The sequence below is a fragment of the Corylus avellana genome, chromosome ca5 (assembly GCF_901000735.1).
Source record: "Corylus avellana chromosome ca5, CavTom2PMs-1.0".
Classification (NCBI taxonomy): Eukaryota; Viridiplantae; Streptophyta; class Magnoliopsida; order Fagales; family Betulaceae; genus Corylus; species Corylus avellana.
Window position 1 is genome coordinate 20080752 of NC_081545.1, and position 26705 is coordinate 20107456.

General features: G+C 35.7%; 2 protein-coding genes across 2 annotated transcripts in view; one reads left to right on the plus strand and one right to left on the minus strand.

The window, feature by feature from the left end:
• Positions 1 to 26705, plus strand: part of LOC132182863 (disease resistance protein RPV1-like) — a 107453-nt gene that overhangs the window by 25807 nt on the left and 54941 nt on the right. The window lies entirely within an intron of this gene.
• Positions 1284 to 12707, minus strand: LOC132180773 (disease resistance protein RUN1-like). The gene is made up of 5 exons (XM_059593713.1): positions 12145 to 12707; positions 9342 to 10443; positions 3290 to 3565; positions 2285 to 3205; positions 1284 to 2190 (listed from the first exon to the last, which is right to left on the minus strand). Exons 1-5 carry the CDS (start codon positions 12648 to 12650, stop codon positions 1567 to 1569), a joined length of 3429 nt encoding a protein of 1142 aa, XP_059449696.1. The 5' UTR covers positions 12651 to 12707; the 3' UTR covers positions 1284 to 1566.

Consider the following 26705-nt stretch of genomic DNA (forward strand, 5'->3'; position numbering starts at 1 on the left):
AGGGTTTTGGGAGGAATATAATTAAAAAAAGGTAAGAAAAATAATATTTATATGAAATATAATAGATAACATGTTGGGATGTGTATAGAAAAAACAGTAATCAAAATAGAGAATTTCACCTTTTGACTAGCTATTTTACATATTGCTCCTAAAGATGCTCTTAGAGTATATGATAATGATAGAATCCTTATCATATACCCCCACACTTGGAGTAGCCATTTCCAGGAGAGAATGACAATTCTAAAGTTATTTCATTCAACTTTCTTCAATTTTCAATTATAGCCATTCATTTTTATAATAAAATAGTCATTCTACATACTAGATGTACCAAAATTTAGATTTGAATTGTAAAATAAAAAAAAATAAAAACTAGAAATCTCTTGTAGTTTCTTCGACAATCCAAATTTAATTTCAAGTTATCATTATCATTATTATTACATCACCAAGCCAAAAACTACATGCACAAACTATAGAGAATGAAAGAAACTGCTTGGCCATAAAGCAACAATCAACGTACATTTTAATTACAATATATATTTTGAGAACAGAACCAAATATTAGAACGAAATCAAAATTCCCCCCCTGACCCATCACTTACACGAAATCTACACAAACAAAGGCGGCCATAGCTAGGTGTGGTGGCACATGCAATCTTGACTTGCCTTTTGCTTGCTCTTCAGAGACCAGGATGAGCACTTTGATGCTTCTTTTCTATCCTTTGGAGGTGGAAGAAAGGGTACTTTTTTTTTTGTTTATTTATTTTTTATTCAAATATGGGAAAAGGGAATGGAAGAAAGGGTACTTGATATATATAAATTATGTCAATAAGGAACCAAAGATTTCTCTATTTTGAACAACCTAAATCCTCCTCAATCAGCACTTGATAGATTATCCTAGCCTGAAGAAATCTTGGTATTTGTCTACTCATTTAGATATAAAGTTACTGACTTTTTTTTTCATATTTAAAGCTGCCCTTTAGATATGGTTAAAGGGCACCACTGCGCCAACATAATACCAAAATTCTTCACTGCCCGCAAAAAGGAGTTTCTTTTCCTATAAATTTTTTGAGACAAAAAGGCAGGTTGTTATCAAGAAGATGCTTCACATGCATAATTTCTCCTCCATTATCACTAAATTGATATAAAATTTCTATAACCAACATAACTACGGAAAAACATACCAACACAAAAACGAAAAAATGTCAAAACAATAACAAAAATATGCAAACTAAGGCATGAATTAATCGGTATATCTGAACCAATGCCAAAAGTAGCCAGGAAAAAGGACAGAAAAACAAATCAAAGATTGAAAGTACTCCACCGAAGCCTCAAGAAATCTTTGAAACACCTTCAGAATCAATGTAAAAAAGATGAAAAGAAAGATGAGAATCGATACTGAAATCTTTGATACAGATCAAATCTCGAGAAACCCAGATTCATAATTCAAATAATTAATTAGCAAAAAAATTAAAAGAGTCCAAATGAGAAAGAATCATGAAATGCACTTGCTTATTGTGATATGAGCTATCCTTCTTCAAACCTCAATCTTTTAGGCTCTCGATCGTCGTCAAAGCAACCATTCATGACTTGATTCTGCTTTATCATCAGGATTATGTTCACACCTCAATCTCTTAGCCGCTCGATCGTCGTCAAAACGACCATGGCTCAAATCTGCTTCATCATCACCAAGGCCTCTTTTAGATTCAATTGCAACAATGGCATCCTTATTCGATGTAGAGGTATAATGAATCATTTTTCCATCAATATCCCTGCCATATACTAGGCAAACCCCTATCTTCTTAACATCGATTTCTGGCCCAAAATCTGCGATAACCTCTACTTCGTCACCGGCCTCCAAATTGACATCATTTTCATCAAAATTGAATATCCAAATGTGATCTTCATGCGAAATTTCTAGAGTAATGTTAAATGGCCTTTCATTTTGATAAGTGGTACTCTTGGTTTTACTGAGTACAGAAATGATAGGAAGATCACCAGCGTACCATGTCTCTCCATTGCCACATGATGAATAAATAATGCATACAGCGAACCCTTCCATATTACGATCAATGATGCGAGGCACTTCAAAACATATAGAGCATCCCTCATCCTTATACGTAAACCAATCAGGTATATCATTGCCGGGGAGAAAAATGCCATACACACTACCAAATCCACTCAAAGTCCATTCCTATAACCACCAAAATCATTATGTATATAAGCAGTACTATAAAAAATACGTAGAGAGAGAGAGAGAGAGAGAGAGAGAGAGAGAGAGAGAGAACCTGTAGGATGCTTTGTTTAAAGTTATTTGTTAAATTGCTGCACCCTTCCATTTGAATCTCGCTAATGGAATTCAACAACTTATCCAAGCCAGGAATCTCTGCTAATTTATTGCAATTAGTGAGGTACAAAGCTTCCATATGTAAGAAATTTGATAGATTTGGTAATCTTTCCAACGCCATGCAGTTTGACGCATGCACCACATTCAAACTTGGTGGTAAATCTGGAATTGATTGAAGCTTTGTGCAATTATCCAAAGTGATAATTTCAAGCTTCGAGAGACCACCAAGGCTTGATGGCAAGCCATGAAAATGATTGTTTTGTAGATCTAAAGATCGAAGGGAACATAAACTCCCAATATCTTTAGGAATTGCAGCATATGATAAATTGCAATTACTAAGATTTAACTCTCTTAGTGAGTTCAAGCCTTGTAGTGAAGCAGGCAACAGATGGACTGGCTTGGGACTTTTCTGCGGGAATATCCAAGACAAAACTAGTGAAGACAGTGACTTAGATGCTGATCCTTTACACCCACACAGTGACAAGTATTTGAGGTTCTTTAGTTGTACTATGGTACATGGCACTTGTCTTATGGAAGTGTTATCTGCAAGAAAAGTTGTCAAGGATTCCATCTTCCCCAACTCCTCAGCCAATTTGTCAAATTTAGAACAACCAGAAAGAATGAGAGTTTGAAGAGACTTCAACCTATAGAAACTCTTTGGCAGACTTTGAAGACTTTTGCAATCTTTCAAATTAACCAAAACAAGATTATTAAGATCTCCAATAGATTGGTGAACCTCAAACAAACTTATACAATCTTTGAGTATTAGTTTCTCAAGATTAGGGAGTCTTGCAAAGTTAGGGGTATGAGCCAAGTAATGTGAATGACTAAGATTTAGGAATTTCAACTTCTCGAACAATTGCTGAACAAAAGAGAAAAGAAAGAAACACAATATTAGTATCAAAATGTCAAAACTTATGGTTTAATGGTTATGAGTATAATATACCTTGGAATTTTTCCAAATTTGTGTGAGATTGCTATATCGCAAGTCAATTGCAACTAGGTTTCTTGAGTAAAAGTTGTTTGGAAAAAACTTTAGAGAGAATCCGTGCCAACGGAGCCACCTTAAATCTTTAGAAAGATGTTCATAATCTCCGGTAAGGTGTAAATGATCAAGGCGGAGTAATCTTAATCTCTCCATCTTTATAAATGTTCTTGTACTGAAAGTCACCTCACTTAATCTTGGCAATTTTAAAGTAAGCCCTTCAACTGCTTCTGGTCCCTGATAAGAAAAATATTTGTGTGATGCAATATGAAAATTCCTTCTAAGATAATTACATTTTGCAACAGTACTAAGACAGAAAAATTTCAAGGTATATAATTTTCATACTCGTCCCTAATAAGAAAAATAATCTACCATAGCCTCCCCTTGCCATGGAGATTCACGGCTTGGACGAGGGTCACTAGGGCCAAAGACCCATAACTTGGTTTTGGGTCTCTATGGCCAGGACCCATGATGACAACAACGTAGCCCTCGGTCTAGGAAGACTGTTGAGGTATGCCTTGAATCTAGTAGGTGGAATCTTCCGGAACTTTCTCTTGTGTTCTACAAAGATCCACAACGGTTTCCTTCTCTAAGAAGAAAGGGTCTTCTTGATGTTGCTGGAACATTGCGAAACCTTCTAAGAAGAAAGGGTCTTCTTGATGTTGCTGGAACATTCCGAAACCTTCTAAGAAGAAAGGGTCTTCTTGATGTTGGTGGAACATTCCGGAACCATCTAAGAAGAAAGAGTCTTCTTGATGTGTGTGGAACATTCCGGAACCTTCTAGGCAACACAATGGTTTTCCTATATAAAGGAATGATGCCTTTGTGTTTGGGTACATTCAGAAGAAGTGAAGGGCCACCAATGCGAGATAAGTGCTAAAAGATTGAGAGCACCGGTGGAGGGGAAAAAGAGAGAGAGAGAGAGAGAGAGCACCATACATTTAAAAGAAAGGTTTTTTCTTTTACTCTCTATTGAGTGAGAGTAAGGTTGGGTGTATTGGGGCTTTGGGTTTTGAGTGGTTTTCTCACCCTGTAATTCTCCTGTACTCCATTTTGGTAGCAGATTTCTCTCTGGATTGTCTCTGGTAGTGGATGTAGGCGTATTAAGCTGAACCACTTAAATCTGTGTATCGTGTGTGATTGCTTATATTTGTTATTATGTGTTCTTCTTATTTTTTGCATCTCGCGGGTCTTGGGAAATAGGATTTAATTTCCTAACAACTGGTATCAGAGCATTTGGTTTGAGTGGGAGCGATGACAAGAGAAGAAGGTAAAGCAATTGGGATCGAAAATCTCGATGGCACAGATTTCGCGTATTGGAAGATGCAGATTGAAGATATCCTTTATGGGAATGAACTTCATCAACCTCTTTTGGGAGAACAACCTGATGATATGTATGATAGCGAGTGGGCTCTGCTTGATCATAAGGCCCTGGCAGTTATCAGGCTATCATTGTCAAAATCAGTCGCACAAAACGTTATAAAAGACAAGACCACAGCAGATCTAATGGCGACTTTGTCCAGCATGTATGAGAAGCCGTCGTCTAACAACAAGATGCACCTGATGAAGAAATTGTTCAACCTAAAGATGGCGGAAGGGGCTTCGGTGGCACATCATCTCAATGAATTCAAATCTATCACAATTCAATTGTCCTCGGTGAAATTGATTTTGATGATGAGATTCGAGCGTTAATCGTCTTGACGTCTTTGCCAAATAGTTGGGAGGTCATGTAGATGGCCGTGAGTAATTCTGTAGGAAAGAGTAAACTGAGCTATGAAGACGTCAGAGATTTGGTTCTTAGTGAGGAAGTCTGCAGGAAGGATGCTGGTGAAACCTCTGGTTTTGGTGCAGCCCTAAACGATGAAGCAAGGGGTAGAGGTCAAGAGAGATATTCAGTGAGGGGTAGATCTAAATCCAGGAAGGGTATGAGCAAATCTGCATTTGGACGACAACTTGAGTGTTGGAATTGTTGCAAGACAAGTCACTTCAAGAAGAATTGCAAAGAGCTAAAGAAGAAGACTGGCGACGATTCAGCCAATGTCGTGGTAACAGAAGAAGTGCATGATACCCTACTTCTATCTGTTGATAGTCCTCTTGATTCTTGGGTCTTAGACTTAGGAGCTTCTTTTCATACCACACCGATCCGTGAAGTTCTCACAAATTATGTGGCTAGAGATTTCGGGAAGGTGTATTTGGCTGACGGAATGGCGCTCGACGTTGTTGGCCTAGGTGATGTTCGCATCAAAGTCCACAATTACTTGGTATGGAAGCTGCAAAAGGTCAAGCATATCCCAGAGCTGAAAGAGAATCGGATTTCAGTGGGGCAGTTTGATGATGAAGGGCATTCAATTTATTTCCACAGTGGAAAGTGGAAGGTCAGCAAGGGAGATATGATTTTGGCTCTTGGTCATAAGACAAGCACTCTCTATATGACGAAGAACAGTAGGGATACAATTGCTATTGCAAATACGGATATTGATTCAAAACTATGGCACCTAAGGCTTGGGCACAAGAGCGAGAAAAGGATGAAGGTCCTTGTATCAAAGGGGAAACTACCGGAGTTGAAGTCAGTTAAGTCTGATTTATGTAAAGGCTGCATCTTAGGGAAGCAAAAGAAGGTGAGTTTCACAAAAGTTGACAAAGCACCTAAGCCGAAAAAACTGGAGCTAGTACACACGGATTTGTGGGGTCCCGCACCAGTGGCATCTCTTGGAGGCTTGCAGTATTACATCACTTTTATTGATGACTCAAGCAGGAAGGTATGGGTTTATTTCTTGAAAAGTAAATCTGATGTATTTTAGGTAAGACAATGGGGGAGAATACGAAGATGGGGTTCAAACAGTTCTGTTTAGAGAATGGGATCAGAATGGAGAATACTATACCAAGAACGCCGCAGCAGAATGGCGTGGCTGAGCGCATGAACAGGAATCTCAATGAGCGTGCTAGCAGTATGAGATTGCATGCTGGGTTACCAAAGACTTTCTAGGCTGATGCAGTGAGCACTATTTCATACTTGATAAATAGGGAGTCTTCCATTCCCTTAATCCATAGACTACCGGAAGAAGTCTGGAGTGGAAAAGAGGTAAATCTTCACATTCGAAAGTTTTTGGTTGTGCTTCGTATGTTTATATTGATTCTGATGCTCGGAGTAAGCTAGATGTCAAATCTAGAAACTGTTTCTTCATTGGATATGGAGATGAGGCCTTTGGCTATTGGTTTTGGGATGATAGAAACTAGAAGATTATTAGAAGCTGGAATGTGATTTTTAATGAATGTGCTGTGTACAATGATGGGTTAAGTGCAGAACCTGGTGTTACAGAGCAGGAACCAAAGGAGTCTGAATGTGTAAACTTTGACAGTAGTTTGGAAGACGAAGTTCAGAACAGTGATCAACAGGATGATGAGAGTGCAGACTCACATGTTGAATGGGGAACATCTACAACAGCTATCCAAAGGTCTACCAGAATCAGCAAACCTCCACAACGTTATTCACCATCCCTGTTTCATATTCTGTTGATGGATGGCAGTGAGCCAGAGACATTTGTTGAAGCCTTGAAGATTGAAGATTCAATCAAGTGGGAGTTAGTCATGAAGGATGAGATGGACTCATTATTGACTAACCAGATCTGGGAGTTGACAAAGTTGTCAGCAGGTAAAAAGGCTTTGCATAACAAATGGGTGTTCAGAACAAAGGGTGAACATGATGGTAGCAAGTGCTACAAGGCAAGATTGGTAGTCAAGGGATTCCAGTAGAAAGAAGGAATTGACTACACAAATATATTCTCTCAAATGGTGAAGATGACAACCATCAGAATTGTGCTGAGCATTGTGGCGGCAAAGGACTTGCATCTGGAGCAATTAGATGTGAAGACAGCGTTCCTTCATGGTGAGTTGGAGGAAGACATTTACATGCAGCAGCCACAGGGATTCGTAGTGCAAGCAAAGGAGAGTTTAGTGTGCAAACTGAGAAGAAGCTTGTATGGCCTAAAACAAGCTTCGAGACAATGATACAAGAAGTTTGATAGTGTCATGTTTAGTACTGGGTTTACAAGTACGGAAGACTTCTACAAGTTGAAGAACCAGTTGTCAAAGCAGTTTGCAATGAAGGATTTGGGTACTGCTAAATAAATCCTTGGGATGAAAATCATCCGGGACAGGGCCAATAGTACACTAAAGATTTCATAGACAGAATATGTGGAGAAGATTCTCAGATCCGAGAATCCAGCAGATGTGTTGACAAAAGGTGTGACTATTGAGAAACTGAAGCTGTGCTTAGCTTCAGTTGGTCTTCGAGCTTGAAGACAGGTGGAGGAGACATCTGGGGGAGATTGCGACTTGATGGGATTCAAGTCAAGTTGGAGATTGTTTAGGTATGCCTTGAATCTAGTAGGTGGAATCTTCTGGAACTTTCTCTTGTGTTCTACAAAGATCCACAATGGTTTCCTTCTCTAAGAAGAAAGGGTCTTCTTGATGTTGGTGGAGCATTCTGGAACCTTCTAAGAAGAAAGAGTCTTCTTGATGTTGGTGGAACATTCCGAAACCTTCTAAGAAGAAAGAGTGTTCTTGATGTGTGTGGAACATTCCGGAACCTTCTAGGCAACACAATGGTTTTCCTATATAAAGGAATGATGCCTTTGTGTTTGGGTACATTAAGAAGAAGTGAAGGGCCAACAATGTGAGATAAGTGCTAAAGATTGAGAGCACCGATGGAGAGGGAAAAAGAGAGAGAGAGAGAGCACCATACATAGAAAAGAAAGTTTTTTCTTTTACTCTCTGTTGAGTTAGAGTGAGGTTAAGTGTATTGGGGCTTTGGGTTTTGAGTGGTTTTCTCACCCTATAATTCTCTTGTACTCCATTTTGATAGTGGATTTCTCTCCGGATTGTCTCCGCCAGTGAATGTAGGCTTGTTAAGCTGAACCACTTAAATCTGTGTGTCGTGTATGATTGCTTATATTTGTTATTTCGAGTTCTTATTTTTCACATCTCACGGGTCTTGGGAAATAGGATTTAATTTCCTAACAAGACTCACAGTTAGGTTGTGCGTCTCCATGGCTAGGGGAGGATGTGAATGTCTGGCCATGGCCTCCTCCACGGTCAAGCTGTGGTGAATTAAATTTTTTTTAATGTTCTTTTTTTCACATATCTTATGCCAGGTATAATAGTCAGTTTAAGTCAAAATTAGTCACGTGGGAAATCTTCTATCTAATTGAATAGTCAATTTAAGTTAAAATGAAGGTGTTGCATAATTTGGAAGAATCAATTGTCACTTTTTAAAATTGGAGAGAGGAGGTGTTTTTGCAAATTCGATATAAGTTCGACACGAATAAGTATAGTTTCCTGAAAAGTAAGTACAAACATGTTGAACATGCTGTAGTGTTCACCACAAAGCAATTAATATGTAACCTATAGTTTCCACCATCAAATATGGGCCTCATGAAATGATAATTTCTCCCTTGAAATGAGATATTGGAATCAAAACCAATCATTTCTTTACAACACTAACCAGAACGTACTGTTTCTTTGGTATAAACAAAGAAAAAGAAAACACATTGTTCCCCCACCTCCAATCTGCCTCACACACATCTGCTTTAGCAACACCACCCACCAAAACATAAACAAAACTTCCGAAACAAACATCAATAATGACAATGAGTGATAGGAGAACATGAGGAGCGGTGTTCTTACCTTTTGGATCAAGAGGGCCTATATCTATCAAAATAGATTGTAAACACTAGTAGGGTAATGATGTAGTTTTGCATAGTAGGGTTAGGGGCAAATTTGTCATTTCGAAGGGTCTAGATGCAAGTGCATGGCACATTCTATACTTTCCATCCAAATTAATTGGTGAATTTAACTAATTGAAGGAGCCAATCAAGACAGAAACTTCAACTTAAGGGATGAATTGCAATCATTTAAATTTTAGAGGTGATTTAAATAGGCTAATAATTTAGGGTAAAATATAAATCATCCTTTAATTTTTATTTTTTATTTTTGTTATAGTGGAAGTTCTTACCTCATGTTTTGCCAATACATCAAGTGCATCCTCATCCAACCATAATCTACTACGCTTTCCTGGTATTTTGGGGCATTCTTCACGAACAATTTCTCTTCCCATGTCTCGAAGCAAATCATGCATTATGAGCTTGTTTCTCTCATCAATTGAAAGAAGACACCGCTGAATGAGGACACTAATTCCAATCTCTGCAAAAAAATTACAGCCATCCAATATTTGTATAACATAATTTTTGTCCATTCCTATAAAAAAACATGATATATCAAGGAATATATCTTTTTGAGTACTATCACTTAATCCATCAAAGCTTATTCTAAGTTTTGTTTGAATTTGATCATTAGGGATCCTTTTCAATTTCTCCAATGTACTTTTCCATTCTTGCATACTCCTAGAGAATAGAAAAGAACCCAAAACTTCAAGAGCTAGTGGTAATCCTCCAGAATAAGCAACAACACTTCTTGACAAGTCCATATAATCTTCTGTGGGATAACTATTCCTAAAGGCATGCCAACTAAAGAGTTCCAGAGATTCATTTTCACACATTTCTTCGGCTATATATACTCCGTCCACTTCAAGTGCCTTTAGCAATTGCTCGTCTCTAGTTGTGATAATAATTCTACTTCCAGGCCCGAACCAATCACGACTTCTTGCTATGGCATTGAGTTGCTCCAACTGATCTACATCATCAAGTATAACAAGTACTCTTCTACCACGAAGTCTTTCTTGTATCATAGTAATTCCTCTATTAACATTATTCACCTTTATCTTGCCTATCTTCAATATATCATCAAGAAGTTGCTCCTGTAATCGAACTTGACCATCAGGTTGCTTAAAAGTTTCCCTAATATTTGCAAGAAAACTTTTACCTTCAAAACTATGAAACATTTGGTTATATATGGCTTTAGAAATGGTTGTTTTCCCTATTCCGCCCATTCCCCAAATTCCTACCATGCGGACATCATTGGCTCCAACCCTTAACAAGGAAGTGATGGCTTGCACGCGAGAATCTATTCCAATTGGATAGAGTGAGACATATAAGTACGTGCTGTTGACTTCCCTTAAAACCGCTTCAACAATTTTCCTAATAAATTTGGCTTCATGCCTGCAAATTATTTTGAAAATTAGGTAGAGTCAAATCATACAAGTAACCATTTGAAAGTAGTAAATATTTCATGATGGCAGATAAAACCTCAGCATATTTTGGCCAGTATCCCTAACACACTAATACTTCAAATATACTTGGGCCAAATTTGAAGAAATTATACTTTAGATACCATAAAATTATGTTGCATGCACAAATCTAAGTAAACATTTGTGAGTATCAACTTAGTTAGCTGCTAAAATTTCCCTTTTTTCATACAAAAATCTGAACATCAAGTCCCAACTAAACCTTGAGACTTCTAAAGAGAAAGGTATACCTCGTGTTATGTATATTGGACCAAAAGAACCAAAAAAAGAAAAAGAAAAAAAAGGAAGTATATATGAATACGTTGTAGTATGAAATATGAAAATTCTTTCTGAGATAATTACATTTATCAAAAGGAGGAGGGAGTACTTCCGGTTAGATATCTTGGGATTCCTCTTAGCTCAAAGAAGCTCTCGGCTGGGGATTGTGAGATTCTTATTCAAAAAAATTCTGGTAGAATTGATTCATGGCTTTCTAAGCATCTAACTTTTTCTGGGAGATTGCAATTGATTTCCTCTGTTCTTTACAGTATTCAAATGCAATGGACAAATGTTTTTATTTTACCTAAAATATTATCAAAAAGCAACAGTTTTCTAGACGTGCAACATGGGAAGAAATCCAGAATAAGAAGACCAAAGTTGAGTGGTGGAGATTAATATGGTATGACTCAACCTCTTTTATTCTTTGGTTGGTGTTTCGTAATGGACTTACAAGTTACAACTGGTGAGAAATTGTTAAATTAGGGTTTTTCTAGGGTTTTTCTAGGGATGTTTTATGTGCCTTCTGTAGGGGATGTATTGAGGGTATTGATCATCTGTATTTTGGTTGTGGGTTTAGTTCCAGAATTTTGAAAACCTTGATGCTGAAAAATCTGAGTTCTGATCCCCCTCTTGGTTGGGGTGATGTTGTGAAGTATGGTATACAGACTTGGAGGAAAAAAGGTCTTTTGGCTAGTCTTTGTTTAGGAGATACCGTCTATAAGTTGTGGATGCAAAAAAATGCTATTAGACATGGAAATATTGTGAGATCTGAAGAAGATATTATAAAAAGTGTTGTTTGGGATGTTAAACAGAGAATTAAATGGTAGAATAAGTTTCGGATTTCTGATTTAAATGTAAAGCTTTGTAATAGTTGGGGGGATTGATTTGGATGTATTGCATTGAATTGTATTGCATGTGGGGGAATGTTGGTTATTTGGTTGATTCAAAGTGTGTAGCTCTGTTTGTTTTGTGTTCTAGCATTTACTAGAAGTGTGGTTGTAATTGTTGTTTTGGTTCTATGAAAATTTTCATTCATCAAAAAAATAAATAAAAAATTACATTTATCGAATTTAAATGTGTTAACTTTAACTTACTTGATATTATCTGCGTCAATCTAATATTAAAAGCAAACCTTTGATTAGTTTTTATTACGATTTTTTCAGGAAAAAGTTGAACATAAACTCTGATCACTTTTAGACTTATTCCTTACTGAAGCCAATAAGATTGCTCATTGACTTCTAACACATTGCAAGGAATACGGTTCCATTCTACTATTATCATTATTTTTGTCCATCAAATTTGAAATCTATATCAGTAAAGTTATAGATCTAGAAATGATTGGCTAGAACGCACTTACCCGTCTACAGTGTTTCTTAGATCCCACCCAGACAAATTAGCAGCCTCAAACAGTGCTCTTCTCCACCTCAGTACCTTGTCTATGTCCAACAAGTAACGCTCTTCATGTTTCAAAAATGCTTCAGCAAAACTACCCGTTTGGTTGCGCACATCCGACGGTTCAACATCATAGAAGATAGGTAGAACCAGCTGCCTCACTGTTCTTCGGCACTCCATGATCTTCACAAGTTCCTCCAAGCACCACCTAGAGGCCGCGTAGTTTCTGGAGAAGACAATGATAGAGATTTTGGACCTTTGTATTGCCGACAACAGTTCGGATGTAATATCCTCTCCTCTTCGAAGCTCGTTGTCATCTCTGAAGGTGTTGATTCCAGCATCTCTTAGAGCAAAATAGAGATGGTCGGTGAAGTTCTTGCGCGTGTCTTCGCCTCTAAAACTCAAGAAGGCGTCATAGGTCCAGCTTGGATGGAAGGAAGAAGATGAAGAGGTGGAGGCACTGGCAGCCATGGCCTGAAGAGAATTGGGGGAAAAGTGGTAAATGGCAAAGGAGACGCAGTTCACGAGGCTGGGCTACTCAACTCTACATAATGGCCACTTCAACGAGAGAACAACCTTTCTTTTTTTTTTTCTTTTTTTAAGAAGACAATTAATTCCTTGTCCTTTTGTGTGTGGGTGTTTTTTTTAAAAATTATTTTTTATTTAATGGCATATTAAATTGATGGTATAAAGTATAAAGTAAGAACCTACCCACCAAAAAAGTATAAAGTATTACGACAATAATGGTCGCTTGTAATATAAGAATAGAATCTTAGCGTGTGAACACTATACTTTGTTCACATCACTTGGTAGGATGAATTTTAAATATTAGTTATACTTAAAATAAAAATATAAGTATGAATTACTTAAGAATAATGTTAAAAATTACATTTTTATTTGACAATTATCTCACAATACTAACATGACAATTCCACCCGACCATTGAATTAATCTGTATTTTTTTAATAATGGGTTGTTTCATTAGTTTTCCTTCTAATATGCCCTCCAAATGCAAATGATACCAAACAATTCAAAGTATTATAGAACAACAATAAGAATTGCAAGACAAATGAAGTTGGAAGAATAACAAAGGGAGGGGAATAGAAAATGGATTAAATCACACAATCCAAAGCGAGGAAAAATTTAGCATGCATAATCTCACCACCGAAATAAAGAGAAAAGAAGAAAAGATCCACACCTCAAAATATCAAAAATTGTTTATTCATTAACTCAGTCTCCATTGAATTACAAAAGCATATTTAAAGATATGCCTTAACAAAAAACTCTTTGGTTTGGAGAATAAGATCTTAGAATGAGATGACTATTCCAATGAGATAATTGTTCATTTGCTTGGCACACTATTTTTAGGAATAGCTATTCTCATGAGAATAATTATTTTTCTACGCAGATGATTACCTATTCCTTTAAAAAAAAAAAAAAAAAAATTCATATTAATTTTTAAGTTTTTTAAACCCAAGAAAAAAAAAAATCAAAACTGAAGAAACTATGGGTGGTCGGCCACCCATAACAGAATCTGGGGGTGGTGTGCATTTGTGGGTGGCTAAGACCACCCTTAGGGCCCCTCAAGGGTAGTCGCAGCCACCCTCAAGCGTCGTTTGTGTTGGCTACTGGCCAAACCCTCTTGCTAGATTGGTTTTAGTTATTTTTAAAAAATAATAATAATAATAAATTTTTATTCAGGTTTTAAAAAAATAAATAATAAAAATGTGAGGTTTTTTCATTCATTTATTTAATTTGGATCTTAATAATTTTGGTTCAACTCTAATGAGAATATATGTGTTATCACCAAACTAAGAAATAAAAATAATTATTTCATTTCAACCCTTCTTTGTTCTCAGTAATAACCATTATTTTTCCTAATTGAATAATCCACTATGTCTACCAAACAGGACCTAAACTTAACTTGACTAACTTTGGGTTATGCCCATTATTTAAATTATAAAATAACACAACTCTTAAAATTTAAATAAAACATAGAATTAAATACTAATAATCTCATTAATTAATAAAACTAAAAACCCAATTAACTCTGTCCCGTACTGCATCATCAAATCTTAATGCGGATTTGAAGATAATTGGTTATGGGTACCATATTTTCTACAACGTTACCATAAATTCAGGCTTTACAATTTACATTGGTTTCAAGAGTCAAAATCCCATCAAATTCGTTAATACTCGGAAAATTAAGGGGAGAAGCACGAAACTCAATTTTCAAAAATAACTAGCATGTATAATAGAGAAATGCTACAATGTCAGTAGACTGTCCTTTGAAATAGGATCCCCTCTATTTTATTTGAAATTGAAAGTATTCATTCAGTGTAAAATGATGAGTAATATTGTATTAGCATTAATGTTAAAGGACCAAATTATATATTATGGCTAAGCAAATGCTTAAAAGGGTCATCCATCCTATTAGCTAATAGCTATCCAAGATGCAAAATAATTTTTTGGAAATGCTAGGGTTCTTCTTAGTTTGAATGCCAACCACTTTAACTGAATTGCTTAATTTAATTTCAGATATATATTCATAAAAATTATTGGACAGAAAGTTTTTTCAATCCACTCTAATAAATGTCAAGTGTCATCTAACAAGTGGGAGACACATGTTTTTTAGAACATGATCATCTCCAGTTCAAATGAACTGGATATTCTAGAGTTAGTTATAGTGGAAAGAATATTTTTGTCTTTTTATTTTTTGAGTGGACAAAAATACATGTCCACTGTAACCAACTGGATATCTCAAATTCCATTGAAATTGAGAGAATTCTAATTCAATTACTTTAATATTCTTAATAGTCATTTATTATTCACATTTCTACTAATTTTTTGTTTTTGAAATAACTCTTCTACTAACATAAGAACCTAAACATTGATTTTTTAAAAATTCAAACACAAACATTTATTAAAACTGGTTGAAGAAAATTTCCACCGAACCATTTGGAGGAAATTTGTGTCCCAAGTAACTTACTTGAGTGCGCTTTGAGTTGCAGATGCACAAGTAGTGAAGGAGAATTAAGGGTTCGTTTGATAAACGATTTTGTTTTGGTTTTGGTTCAATACTGTAACAAAAAGTAATTGATGTGAAAAAAAAATATGAATGTTTTTTTAAAAAAAAAGTGAAAAAATAAGAATGTTTGATATGAAAAAATGAAAAATTTTTATTTTTTAATAATTTTTTTATTTAATGATTGATGTGATGTAAAAAAAATAATAGAATATTAAAGAAATAAAAAAAAATTAGATTAATAATGTAGTGCCAAAATCATGGAAAAACGTTTACCAAACAAAGGGTAATAAAGTTTGATGAGCATTAAATGAAATTGAATGAAATTTCATTTAATTAAATGCCCGGCGCAGAATTTGCCTTTTCTTGCATCAGTTTCCTTGGATTAGGTGAGCATAAAATAGTAGGTGGGCATATATTGAATGCCAACAAGGACATTATTGAATTAATTGAATAATATATCGAATAGGTGAGCATTAATTAGTTAGATAAGCATAGGTGAGCATTAATTAAATGAATAAAAATAAATTGGAGAGGATGTCAAAACTGATAGGGATGGAGATTTTTTAGAATTATTTTTAAATTTGAGATTTTTAAAATTTTAAATTATTTTATTTAAACGTTTAAAATAAATTATATTTTAGTATTTAATGAAAAAGTTATCCTCAAGAAATTTAATAAGTCATATTTTAAAAAGAATTTTAAGGGATCTCAATCGGGACATAAACTTGACCTTTGAGAAAATTCAGATTGAAAGATCCGGCTTATATGCTATTATTTTAAGCAACGGTCAAGATTGAATCTCTCAAAATCTTTTTTTATTTTCTCTCTCTTATTAAAAGTTTCTAAAAGTAAGTCAACTTTGAGATTCAATCTTAACCATTGCTTACACTACATCATACATGCTAATAACAACATGTAAGCCAGATCCCTGATTGAGATCCCTAATATTTCCTTTAAATTTAAGCATCTAAAATTCTAGCCGTTCATCTCATCTAAGCGTCTAAAATAAATCAAATTTCAGTATTTAATGAGGAAACATAGTTTATTAAATTCCTTGAGGGTAGCTTTCTCATTAAATACTGAAACATGACTTATTTTAAACGTTTAGCTGAAATGAACGGTTGAAATTTATAAATTTATGAATCTCAAATTTAAAAAGAATTCTAAGGTTCTCAATCCATAAAATTCACCCAATATGAGCCTTATCCTTATATTGTAGCTTCCTATATCAAAAGTTACGATTTCTGAATCGTAAAATTTGAAAAAAAAAAAAAAAAAAAAATCAATTAATGCAATTTTGTTGCAAACAAGAAATACCATACAGTTAACTCTTTTTTTTTTTTTGTAATACCATACAGTTAACTCTATTCACTTTTTTTGTAAGACTCTTATTCACTTACCTTAATTACCGTACGTTACGTGAAATAAGTGCATTAAAAAAAAACCATATAATTTTTTTTTGGCCAGCGATAAGATTTTTCCAACTTTTGTTTGTAAAATTACTCTTTTAGGACATCATATATATATATATATATAGAAAATTTCAGGCTTTTATTAACTCAAAAAAGAGACATCGTGCTCAGCAAAGGACAGTACTTTGTATAAAACCAGGACTATCCTGCTTCCATACTTTGTCTAAAGAATGGTAGAGTGTTGTTTTCACTAAATAGTGAGTTACTTGATTAACTTCTCATCTAAAATGCCCTCCAAATTCAAATGATGCACGACAATTCAAAGTCTCATTGAATAACAATAAGAATTGCAGGAAAAACAAATTTGGAAGAAAATATCTTGAATCACACCATCCAAAGAAAAAGAGGAATTAGTGGATTCTCACCACCGAGATGAAGAGAGAAGAAGAAGAATTAAGAATCACATCTTAAAAGAACAAAATTTGTTTATTCATTAACTCTCAGTCCATCGAAGTACAAAAACATATTTAAATAGGCTCATTAACAAGAACTCTCAAGGCTCGTTTAGTTCACATAATATATTCTTGGAATTGAATGACTTTTTTCATGGAATAATTATTATTTTGTTTGATTACACATTATTCCTACGAAATATCTTTTCCCATGTGAGTAACTGTTTCCTTAAAAAATGATAGGAATAGTTATTCTTTCAGGAATAGAAGTCGGGGATTGTCTTTTCCAAAAAAAAAAAATATATATCAAAATTGAAGAACTTCTTTGTGGCCGACCACCGATAATAGAAGTCGGGGATTGTCACACTGTGACCACCCCCAAGCGTCGTCAAGGGTGGCCTTGGCAGACCACCCTTGACAGATTGATTTTAGTTTATTTTTATTTTTATTTTTATTTTTTTTTAAATAATAATAATATGTTTTTTTTTTAATTCAGTTTTTTTTTTTAATTTTTTATAATTTTATAATTTTATAATTTGGGTTTTAGTGATTTTTATTCAATTCTAATGAAAGTATATATGTTGTCCCCTAACTAAAGGATAAGGATAATTATTTCATTTTAAAAAAATGATAATTATTTTATTTAAAAAAAAAAAAAATTATTTCATTCCATCATCTTTTATTCTCAGTACTAACAATTCTTTTTCCTAATTGAATAATCCATTATCTCTTAAGGGGTAGCGGCTGGAGACCATGCGTCATGAAGCGGAGGTCACTCGTTTGAATCCTCTTTTCTCCATTTTCTCCTCTTGTGTGGACATATAAAAAATAAAAAATAAAAAAATTATATTTTTTATTTTTGGTGTTTACCATTGTAGCACTCCTTACTTCACTTATGGATTGGCCAATCATATTTATAAAATTCGTTAGAGTTTCCTCCAAAGACTGTGAAATCGACACTGGCGCTTGATTGGGGGCTTGGTAAGCAGGTGATGGTTCTAGCTGGGCCGAGCGACCTTGAGTCGGAACCGGTGAAAATCTGGGAGGGTATTGATTGTGAGCATGATGAGGGACTCCTCCTTGATTCGTCGACTATTTTTGCTTCCATGAAAAATTAGGGTGGTTCCGCCACCCTAGATTTTAGGTCTCAGAATATGGTCCATTTGACTCCTTTCGACAGTCATTGAAAGTGTTCACTTGTTCCATAGGATACTCGGCAAAAGCCGGCATAGATGGACAATTCTGAGCTGAGTGCATAGGACTAGCATAGATGGAACAACTATCAATATTGAAAGTGTTGACAGCATTGATGGACTGACCTATTGCGAGAGCATCTACCTTCTTGGTGAGAGCATCTATCTTAATCCTCAAATTAATGTCCTCCTTAACCTCATAGATGCCTCCTTTCTTGGGGATACGGGCAGATTTATCCCGACAACTCAAAAAATCCCACTACTGTGAGCTGTCGGACAACTTGTCCAATGCCTTATACGCTTCATCCCCCATCAAACTTAAGAATGCCCCCCCATTATTGAGTCGATCATACTACTGTTGGATTGGGTCAATCCTTGATAGAAGAACTAAACGAGTCTCTACTTCTCATATCCATGTGGAGGGCATCTTATCAACAACTCCTTGAACCTCTCCCAACTTTCTGAAAACTTCTCATCCTCCTCCTGAGTGAAAGAGCTAATCTCCTTCATGCATTCATTTACCCTTGACATTGGGAAAAACTTGTTATAGAACTTACTCAACAAGCTTTCCCAAGATGTAATGGACCCGGGCATGTTGGAATCCAACCATGCCTTGGCTTTATCGTGTAGGGAGAAAGAAAATAGTCTAAGGTGGACAAACTCTTTAGAAAAATTTTAAAATTTAAAGGTGGTGCACATGTCCTTGAATTTCTTTACATGACTATAAGGATTTTCAAGTTCTAGGCCATGGAATGATGGTAGGAGTTGAATGACTTGTGGCTTCAAATCGAAATGGGTAGCATTTGTTGGTGGCAACACTATACACTAATGGGAGTTAGTTGCAATGGGTGTGATGTACAAATTTAATTGTACTCGCAAGCGCACGAGTCATGTGCAATATAGCGTGTGTGCAAGTGCGAGGTCGATCCATAGGGAATTGTGTATGTGAAATTTAATTTCTATCTAAATCAATTATATCTTAACCTAGTTCCGAATGATATTGATTTTGAAAATAAACAAACATAAACTAAATAAAATAAAAATAATCAAAAGATAAACGACTAAGGTTTTAGAATTCACCTCACCAAATCAAAGCATACATTCTCATGTTTTCATTCATGCATCCGACAAACAATTAAACCCTATATATGTTATATTGTTTTTTATAAACCAATTAAATCATTCGATGTATCCGTTGGATGAAACACAACGAATATCCAACGTTTTCATGATTTATAAACAACAATCAATCACAATTTTGTCACACAATTGAATTGAAACGAACATACAATATATTAAACGACGGATTTGTACGAACAAAACATGAAAACATAAAACTAATCAATGGTGAGGCTTCATCTTCAACCTTAGTTGAAGATTTAGCCTCTCATGACAAAAGAAATCATAAGGAAACTAAAATACTTCATTAAAATTAAAAACTTACAAAAGAATTCATGTTCCAAGCTACAAAAACCAAAAAAACACGAAAAACGACCAAGAACGGCGCCCCCGGCGCGTCTCCGTACGTTTACAATGGATAAGAATGATATTTATAAGCTAATTTTAGGGTTTTAGCACTGCCAAGTCGGCCGAGTGCGCTCGATCGTACTCGTGGAACATGTATGTTGCTGCGCAGGGCGCGAGTGTGCTCGATCGCACTAAACGTGCGCTCGAGTGCACTTCCAGTCAGAATTTGCCTACTCTTTTGACATATGTATTTGTAGATCTTTGAGTTAGCTTTCTAATGACAACAGGATCACCTCAATCCGAGCTATACAACTCAAGATATAGCATTTTTAGTGGGATTCGTCGAGTGCGAATCATCGCTCGATCCCAATTCGCTACCAATGCTTCATGAAGTGTCTTAAGCCCCAGAATGAGTTGCAATTATCACCTTAAAGCCGCATTTTTCTCTTAATAGCCTGCAAATCCCTAAAACACCAAAACTAACCAAAACATCATAAAATAATAAAGCTAAAGGCTTAGTAAATGCAAATTAAGGGGGTCCAAATATGCAATATTTGGCACTCATCAAATAATCTCAAACTTACATTTTGCTAGTCCCTTAGCAAAACAAAATGAAAAACAAAATGAAAGCAAGAAACATATGTCCGCGGTCGTGGGAGAAACGATTGCATTTAGCATATGTAACAAGCCTTTTAAACCCCTAGGCATCCCTAGTGGACGAGTGAAGTCTCATGAGGGTTTAACAGAAATGATACCCACAAACATTTTTAGTACTATGTCATTGATAAACACAGTTTCCACACAAACACATGGTTCTCACATCATGAGCAAGTTTAACAATGTAAACACCACAATCAAATCATCAAGCCAACCACAAATCATTCAACTCAAATGTGAAAATTTGAGACAACACAAGCTCCAATAGGTGCAAAGTGAGACTAACACAAAGTTAAGAGGCTTCAATTTTTCTCAAAGTTTGGTGTACCTCAAAATTCATAAGAATTCACACAGATGAAAACACCAGAGGCTTAGATCAAGACATGCATTTATATATATATATATATATATATATATATTTTTTTTTTTTTATTTATTTTTTATTTTTTGTATAGGCTGTGCAATGTTCGGCTTCCTTAAGCTTTCTAATTGAGCTATGTAATGAGTGTTGGGCCAATGACTCCCAAACCAGATGGTTTTAGGGCACTAGATGTAAAACATCCCTAAGGCTTAGTTACTCAAGTCAAAAAGGATACGAAGCCAAACTAGCCATACAATCAATCAAATTGAATTTTTCATCTTTTTACGCGAACACTCAATGCTTAGTGAGTCATGAGGTTCGGTTACTCAATGAAAAGCTCAAACTGATGATGACACCTTTTTTTTTTATCTTCAAGCCAAGGTTTCATCAACACTTCATCCTACAAATCGCAAGGCACACCCTAATCAATCCAAATTTCATACCTCACAAACTTTATGCTAGTGTGCTTGTGATAATCAACTTAGACATGTGAAGTCTCTCTAATCCACTAAATGAGTCAAATGATTCAGATTTCTAATGACAAGCAGTGTTCAAAAAGTTAAACACACTAATGACATGCAAACCACAGTTATGATGTAACTCATGCCCAATCAACAACATAGCACAATTTTTTTTTTTTTTTTTGACAAAACAAACAAAAAGACAATGTGTTTTTTCACACCCCCAAACTTAAATGACACATTGTCCCCAATGTGACAAGAGATACAATGCCATGGGATGAGGAAACTCGAGTGTGCAAAGGCCAGGGCATCCCCCAAACTTGAACACCAAAACACCTGTCAAAATCTTATAGCAATATTTCCTCATAAAAACAAATATCAAAAGATTAATTGCTGATAGAAACAAAAAGAAAATGACACAAAATAAAATAAAAATAAGAGAAAAAGAAAATGTGCAGAAATTAAAATGGGGAAGAAATTTTACAGTGCTTTCCCCGATCATTTGGATGTCCGTCCAATCCCTTCCACCCTTTCTTCTTAAGAATTTGATATCCCTCTGGAAGGATGTTTCGCCGTCTCAGGTAGCCTAGTTGCTTGCTTCGAAGGATCTTCTTAAGAACATGGTTCCTAGGTTTGTGACCTTGTGTGCGTAGATCATTGAGAATTTCAGCATGAGACGGCTCTTTGAGACATTGAAGAATTGAAGCTTGGGGTTCATGAATTGTCTCAAGAGGGATTTTGATAAAGGAGTGAGCTTCAGTACTCACTCCCTTGTCACTGGATAGATTTGGAGTTGACGGGGGCTCAATGTGATCAACCTTCTCCTCTTTTTCTTCTTCCTCATGGTTATCCATAATGAAAGGCTTAGTTGTTGATGAAGATGATTTAGATGATGATATCTCGGTGGTTTCCCCATTTTCAGTTTGCATCTTAAGAGTGGAGTCCAATAAGGCATCAGCTTGCTCAAGTAACTTGTCAAGGTCTTGGTCACATCCAAATTAAGCAAAGCACTTTCCCAATGGGTCCTCCAGACTTGGCTCATCAACAGTCTCCTCATCTTTTTTCTCACTCCCAAGTATGGTGGTGGTTTGAACATGCTCATGTGCAGACTTGCTGGCATCTTCCTCATCAATCATGTAATGGTTAATGAATGGACAATCATTTATCCGATGAGAAGGTTGATAACAGTATGAGCATGACTTATGAGGTGCGTGAGTGTGAGGAGGTTGGGTATGGGCACGCCTAGCTGCCATGAGTTGGTTTACTCTCTCCTCTAAGTCATTGACATGAGCAGTTGGAAAATGTTGCACTAATGACTCTTGAAGAGGGTAATTGCAAGGTGAAGGCATGGAAGAATGGTTATTGAACTGCGGATATTCAGAATGGTGCAGTTCATGAGATTGAGGAACATAATTTCCCGTAGCATGAGCTTGCCACGAGAAATCAGAATTGTTGCTCCAGTCTGGGGTGTAGAAATTGGAAGTTAATTCAGACCCTGGACTGGAGAAATTGGTGTTCATCTGTTCATATGAAAAATTGGAAAATTGTCCCCAGGATGGACAATTACCAGAACTATGATAAGGGCTGCAGCAGTATGAACATGGTCCATGTGGGTAGAAATGGTGAGGGAAGTTGGTAGGAGCGGGTGTCCTACAACTAGGAGTAACATTAAAATTACCAAACGGAAAATTCATAATTCCCCTCATTCTTTAAAAAACACACTTCCACATGAAACATTAACCAATTTTTTTTTTGTTTTTTGTTTTTGTTTTTGTTTTTTGTTTTTTTATGGTTAGATGAAACAAAACAAAAACAGATAAAAATAAAAATAAACAAAAATTACAAAAAGAAAATGAAACAAAAATCTACCTAAACTAGAAGAAAAATAAAATCGATTTAAACAAAAATCAATTTTCACAAAAACAAACAACTCCCCGGCAACGGCGCCAAAATTTGATGTACAAATTTAATTGTACTCGTAAGCGCACGAGTCATGTGCAATATAGAGTGTGTGCAAGTGTGAGGTCGATCCACAGGGAATTGTGTTTGTGAAATTTAATTTCTATCTAAATCAATTATACCTTAACCTAGTTCCGAATGATATTGATTTTGAAAATAAACAAACATAAACTAAATAAAATAAAAATAATCAAAAGATAAACGACTAAGGTTTTAGAATTCACCTCACCAAATCAAAGCATACATTCTCATGTTTTCATTCATGCATCCGACAAACAATTAAACCCTATATATGTTCTATTGTTTTTTATAAACCAATTGAATCATTCGATGAATCTATCTCTATTACAAATCACAACGAATATCCAATTGAGATCAAATCATCCAATGTATCCGTAAATCACAATGGATATAAGTCTCAATCAAATCATTCGATGTATCCGTTGGATGAAACACAACAAATATCCAACGTTTTCACGATTTATAAACAACAATCAATCACAATTTTGTCACACAATTGAATTGAAACGAACATACATTATATTAAACGACGGATTTGTACGAACAAAACATGAAAACATAAAACTAATCAATGGTGAGGCTTCATCTTCAACCTTAGTTGAAGATTTAGCCTCTCATGACAAAAGAAATCATAAGGAAACTAAATTACTTCATTAAAATTAAAAACTTACAAAAGAATTCAAGTTCCAAGCTACAAAAACCCAGAAAACACGAAAAACGACCAAGAACGGCACCCCCGGCACGTCTCCATACGTTTACAATGGAAAAGAATGATATTTATAAGCTAATTTTAGGGTTTTAGCGCTGTCAGGTCGGCCGAGTGCGCTCGATCGCACTCGTGCAACATGTATGTTGCTGCGCAGGGCGTGAGTGTGCTCGATCGCACTAAACGTATACTCGAGTGCACTTCCAGTCAGAATTTGCCTACTCTTGTGAATATGAATTTGTAGACCTTTGAGTTAGCTTTCCAATGACACTAAGATCACCACTATCCGAGCTATACAACTCAAAATATGGCTTTTTTAGTGGGACTCGTCGAGTGCGAATCATCGCTCAATCCCAATTCGCTACCAATGCTCCATGAAGTGTCTTAAGCCCCAGAATGAGTTGCAACTATCACCTTAAAGCCGCATTTTTATCTTAACAGCCTGCAAATTACTAAAACACCAAAACTAACCAAAACATCAGAAAATAATAAAGCTAAAGGCTTAGTAAATGCAAATTAAGGGGTCCAAATATGAAATATTTGGCACTCATCAGTGTGTGAAAAAACCCCTAAGGGATGTAGTGAAATCCACATTCCAAGCTCTAGCTTGTTTTAAATTCTCAGCTCTCGGATCCTCATGCTCAACCCTAGGTTGCTCCACATTCTAGGGTATGTTATCTCGTTGGTCTCTCATTTCATCTTTATTCTCTCTCTCAACAGTTGCTCTCTGAGTTCTCCTAACGATTCTTTCTAAGTCAGGATCTAAGGGTATCAACTCTAGATTCAAGGATCTCCGACCAAGCATACACCAAAATAAGAAACAAACAAACAAAAGAAAATAAAAACAGAAACAAAATTCTAACAAAAAAAAAAAAAAAAAACCAAAGAAATTGCAAAACAAAATTTGCACTTAGCTGCACCTAATATGTTCATGCTGCCAGCGGAGGTGCACTTGAGCGCAGGAAGGTGCGATCGAGGATACGTGCGCTCGGTCGTCACAGGGGTGTGATCGAGCATAAATGCGCTTGAGCGCAGGCGCGGAGTAGCGAGTGCATTGCTGCACAATGCGGGATTGCGCTCGATCACAAGTGAGCTACAATCAAGTGTATTAGCAGTGACTGAGTTTCTCCGAAACTGCAGAAAAACAAAAGCAACCAAACACTTTTTTTTTATTATTATTATTAGATGAATGAAGAAAATGAATAAAAATAAACAAAAATTGCAAAAAGAAAAATTAAATAAAATCTACCTAAACTAGTAGAAAAACAAAATCAATTTAAATAAAAAATCAATTTTCCCAACAACAAACAACTTCCCGGCAACGGCGCCAGAATTTGATGTGCAAAATATATTCACTCGCAAGCGCACAAGTCGTTTGTAGTAGAATGTGTGCAAGTGCGAGGTCGAACCACAGGTAGTTGTGTTTGCAAAAATCAATTTCTAATTTAAACTAAATTATGTTTTAACCTAGTTCCGAAGTTTGTGATTTTGTCGTGCAAAATAAAAGATAACCTATTGAAAATGATTAAAACAATTGGTAGAAAACACTAAGGTTTTTAGAATCCACCACACCAAATCAATACAACACACTTCTATGTTTTCATTCATAAAATCTGAAGAGCAATAGAAATCCAAACATGTTTTATTATTTATAAACCCTATCGAAAGATTCAGTGAATCCATTCGTGTACAAATCATAACGAATATCCATCTTAAACCAAATCATCCAATGTATCTGTTTAATCAACAAATCACATTGGATATCCGATTTAAATTAAATCATTCGATGTATCCATTGGATGAAAAACATTGAATATCGAACTTTTGCAAATAAGCAATCACAATCAATCTCACGAATTTAATCTTGCAATTAAAACAACAATAGAACATCAAACTTTATTTTTGACATCAACATCATCTGAACAAAAACATAAAAGTATGAACGTACTTCAATTGTGAGGCTTCATCCTCAACCTTAGTTGAAGGACTTAGCCTCTCATGACTAAACACAACATATTGAGTTCAATTGAGAGCATAAGATTAATCACACTTACAAAAGAACGCAAAATTCGAGTTTGAAGAAAGTGAAACCTCGAAAATAGTCAGAGAACGGCGCCTCCAATGTTATTTTACAAGAGAAAAATGTGTTATTTATAACCTAAACTAGGATTTCGGCATTGCCAGGTTAGCGCGAGTGCGCTCGAGCGCACTCGCACTAACCAACGGCGCAGAACTTAAGTGATGCGTGCTAGGGTTGACGTGGACGTTCACTCGAGCGTGCCATTCATGGGCTTGAGTGCAGGTGTGCTCTATCATGGCTCTGTGCGCTCGATCACACTTCTAGGGATCTTTAATTCCTTTGCTTATTTCCAACCTCAAACTACAGTTTTCTCTCAATGACCCGCAACACACCAAAACACCAAAACTAACAAAAAACATCAGAAAATAACAAAGCTAAGAGCTTGACAAACATAAGTTAAGGGTCTCAAATATACAATATTTGGCACTCATCATTTGTAAAGTGTAACCATGTGCATGGAAAATGTAGTTACAAGGGTGGTTCGAATGGCAAGAATTCTCGGTCAAAGTCCAAAAAGCGGAAGGACATCAATTGCTATAAGTGCGGGAAGAAAGGGCACATAAAGCGGGATTGCCCAGACCGGAAAAAGAACAATGACGACAAGAATGAAGGTTCCTCAAAATCTTTGAATGTAGTGGAAGACAATTTAGACGATGTTGGTGGTGATATGCTTTCTGTTGCATCAAATTCAGAGCATCCTATGGATTCTTGGATTCTGGATTCAACATG

What these genes read in the sequence shown, in the direction of transcription:
- LOC132180773 (XM_059593713.1), bottom strand. Translation starts at nt 12,650, where the DNA reads ATGGCTGCCAGTGCCTCCACCTCTTCATCTTCTTCCTTCCATCCAAGC. An exon ending in ATGTATTGGCAAAACATGAG is followed by an intron (nt 3,566 to 9,341) that starts GTAAGAACTTCC and finishes TTTTCTTATCAG; the next exon opens with GGACCAGAAGCAGTTGAAGG. An exon ending in TTAAACAAAGCATCCTACAG is followed by an intron (nt 2,191 to 2,284) that starts GTTCTCTCTCTC and finishes TGGTGGTTATAG; the next exon opens with GAATGGACTTTGAGTGGATT.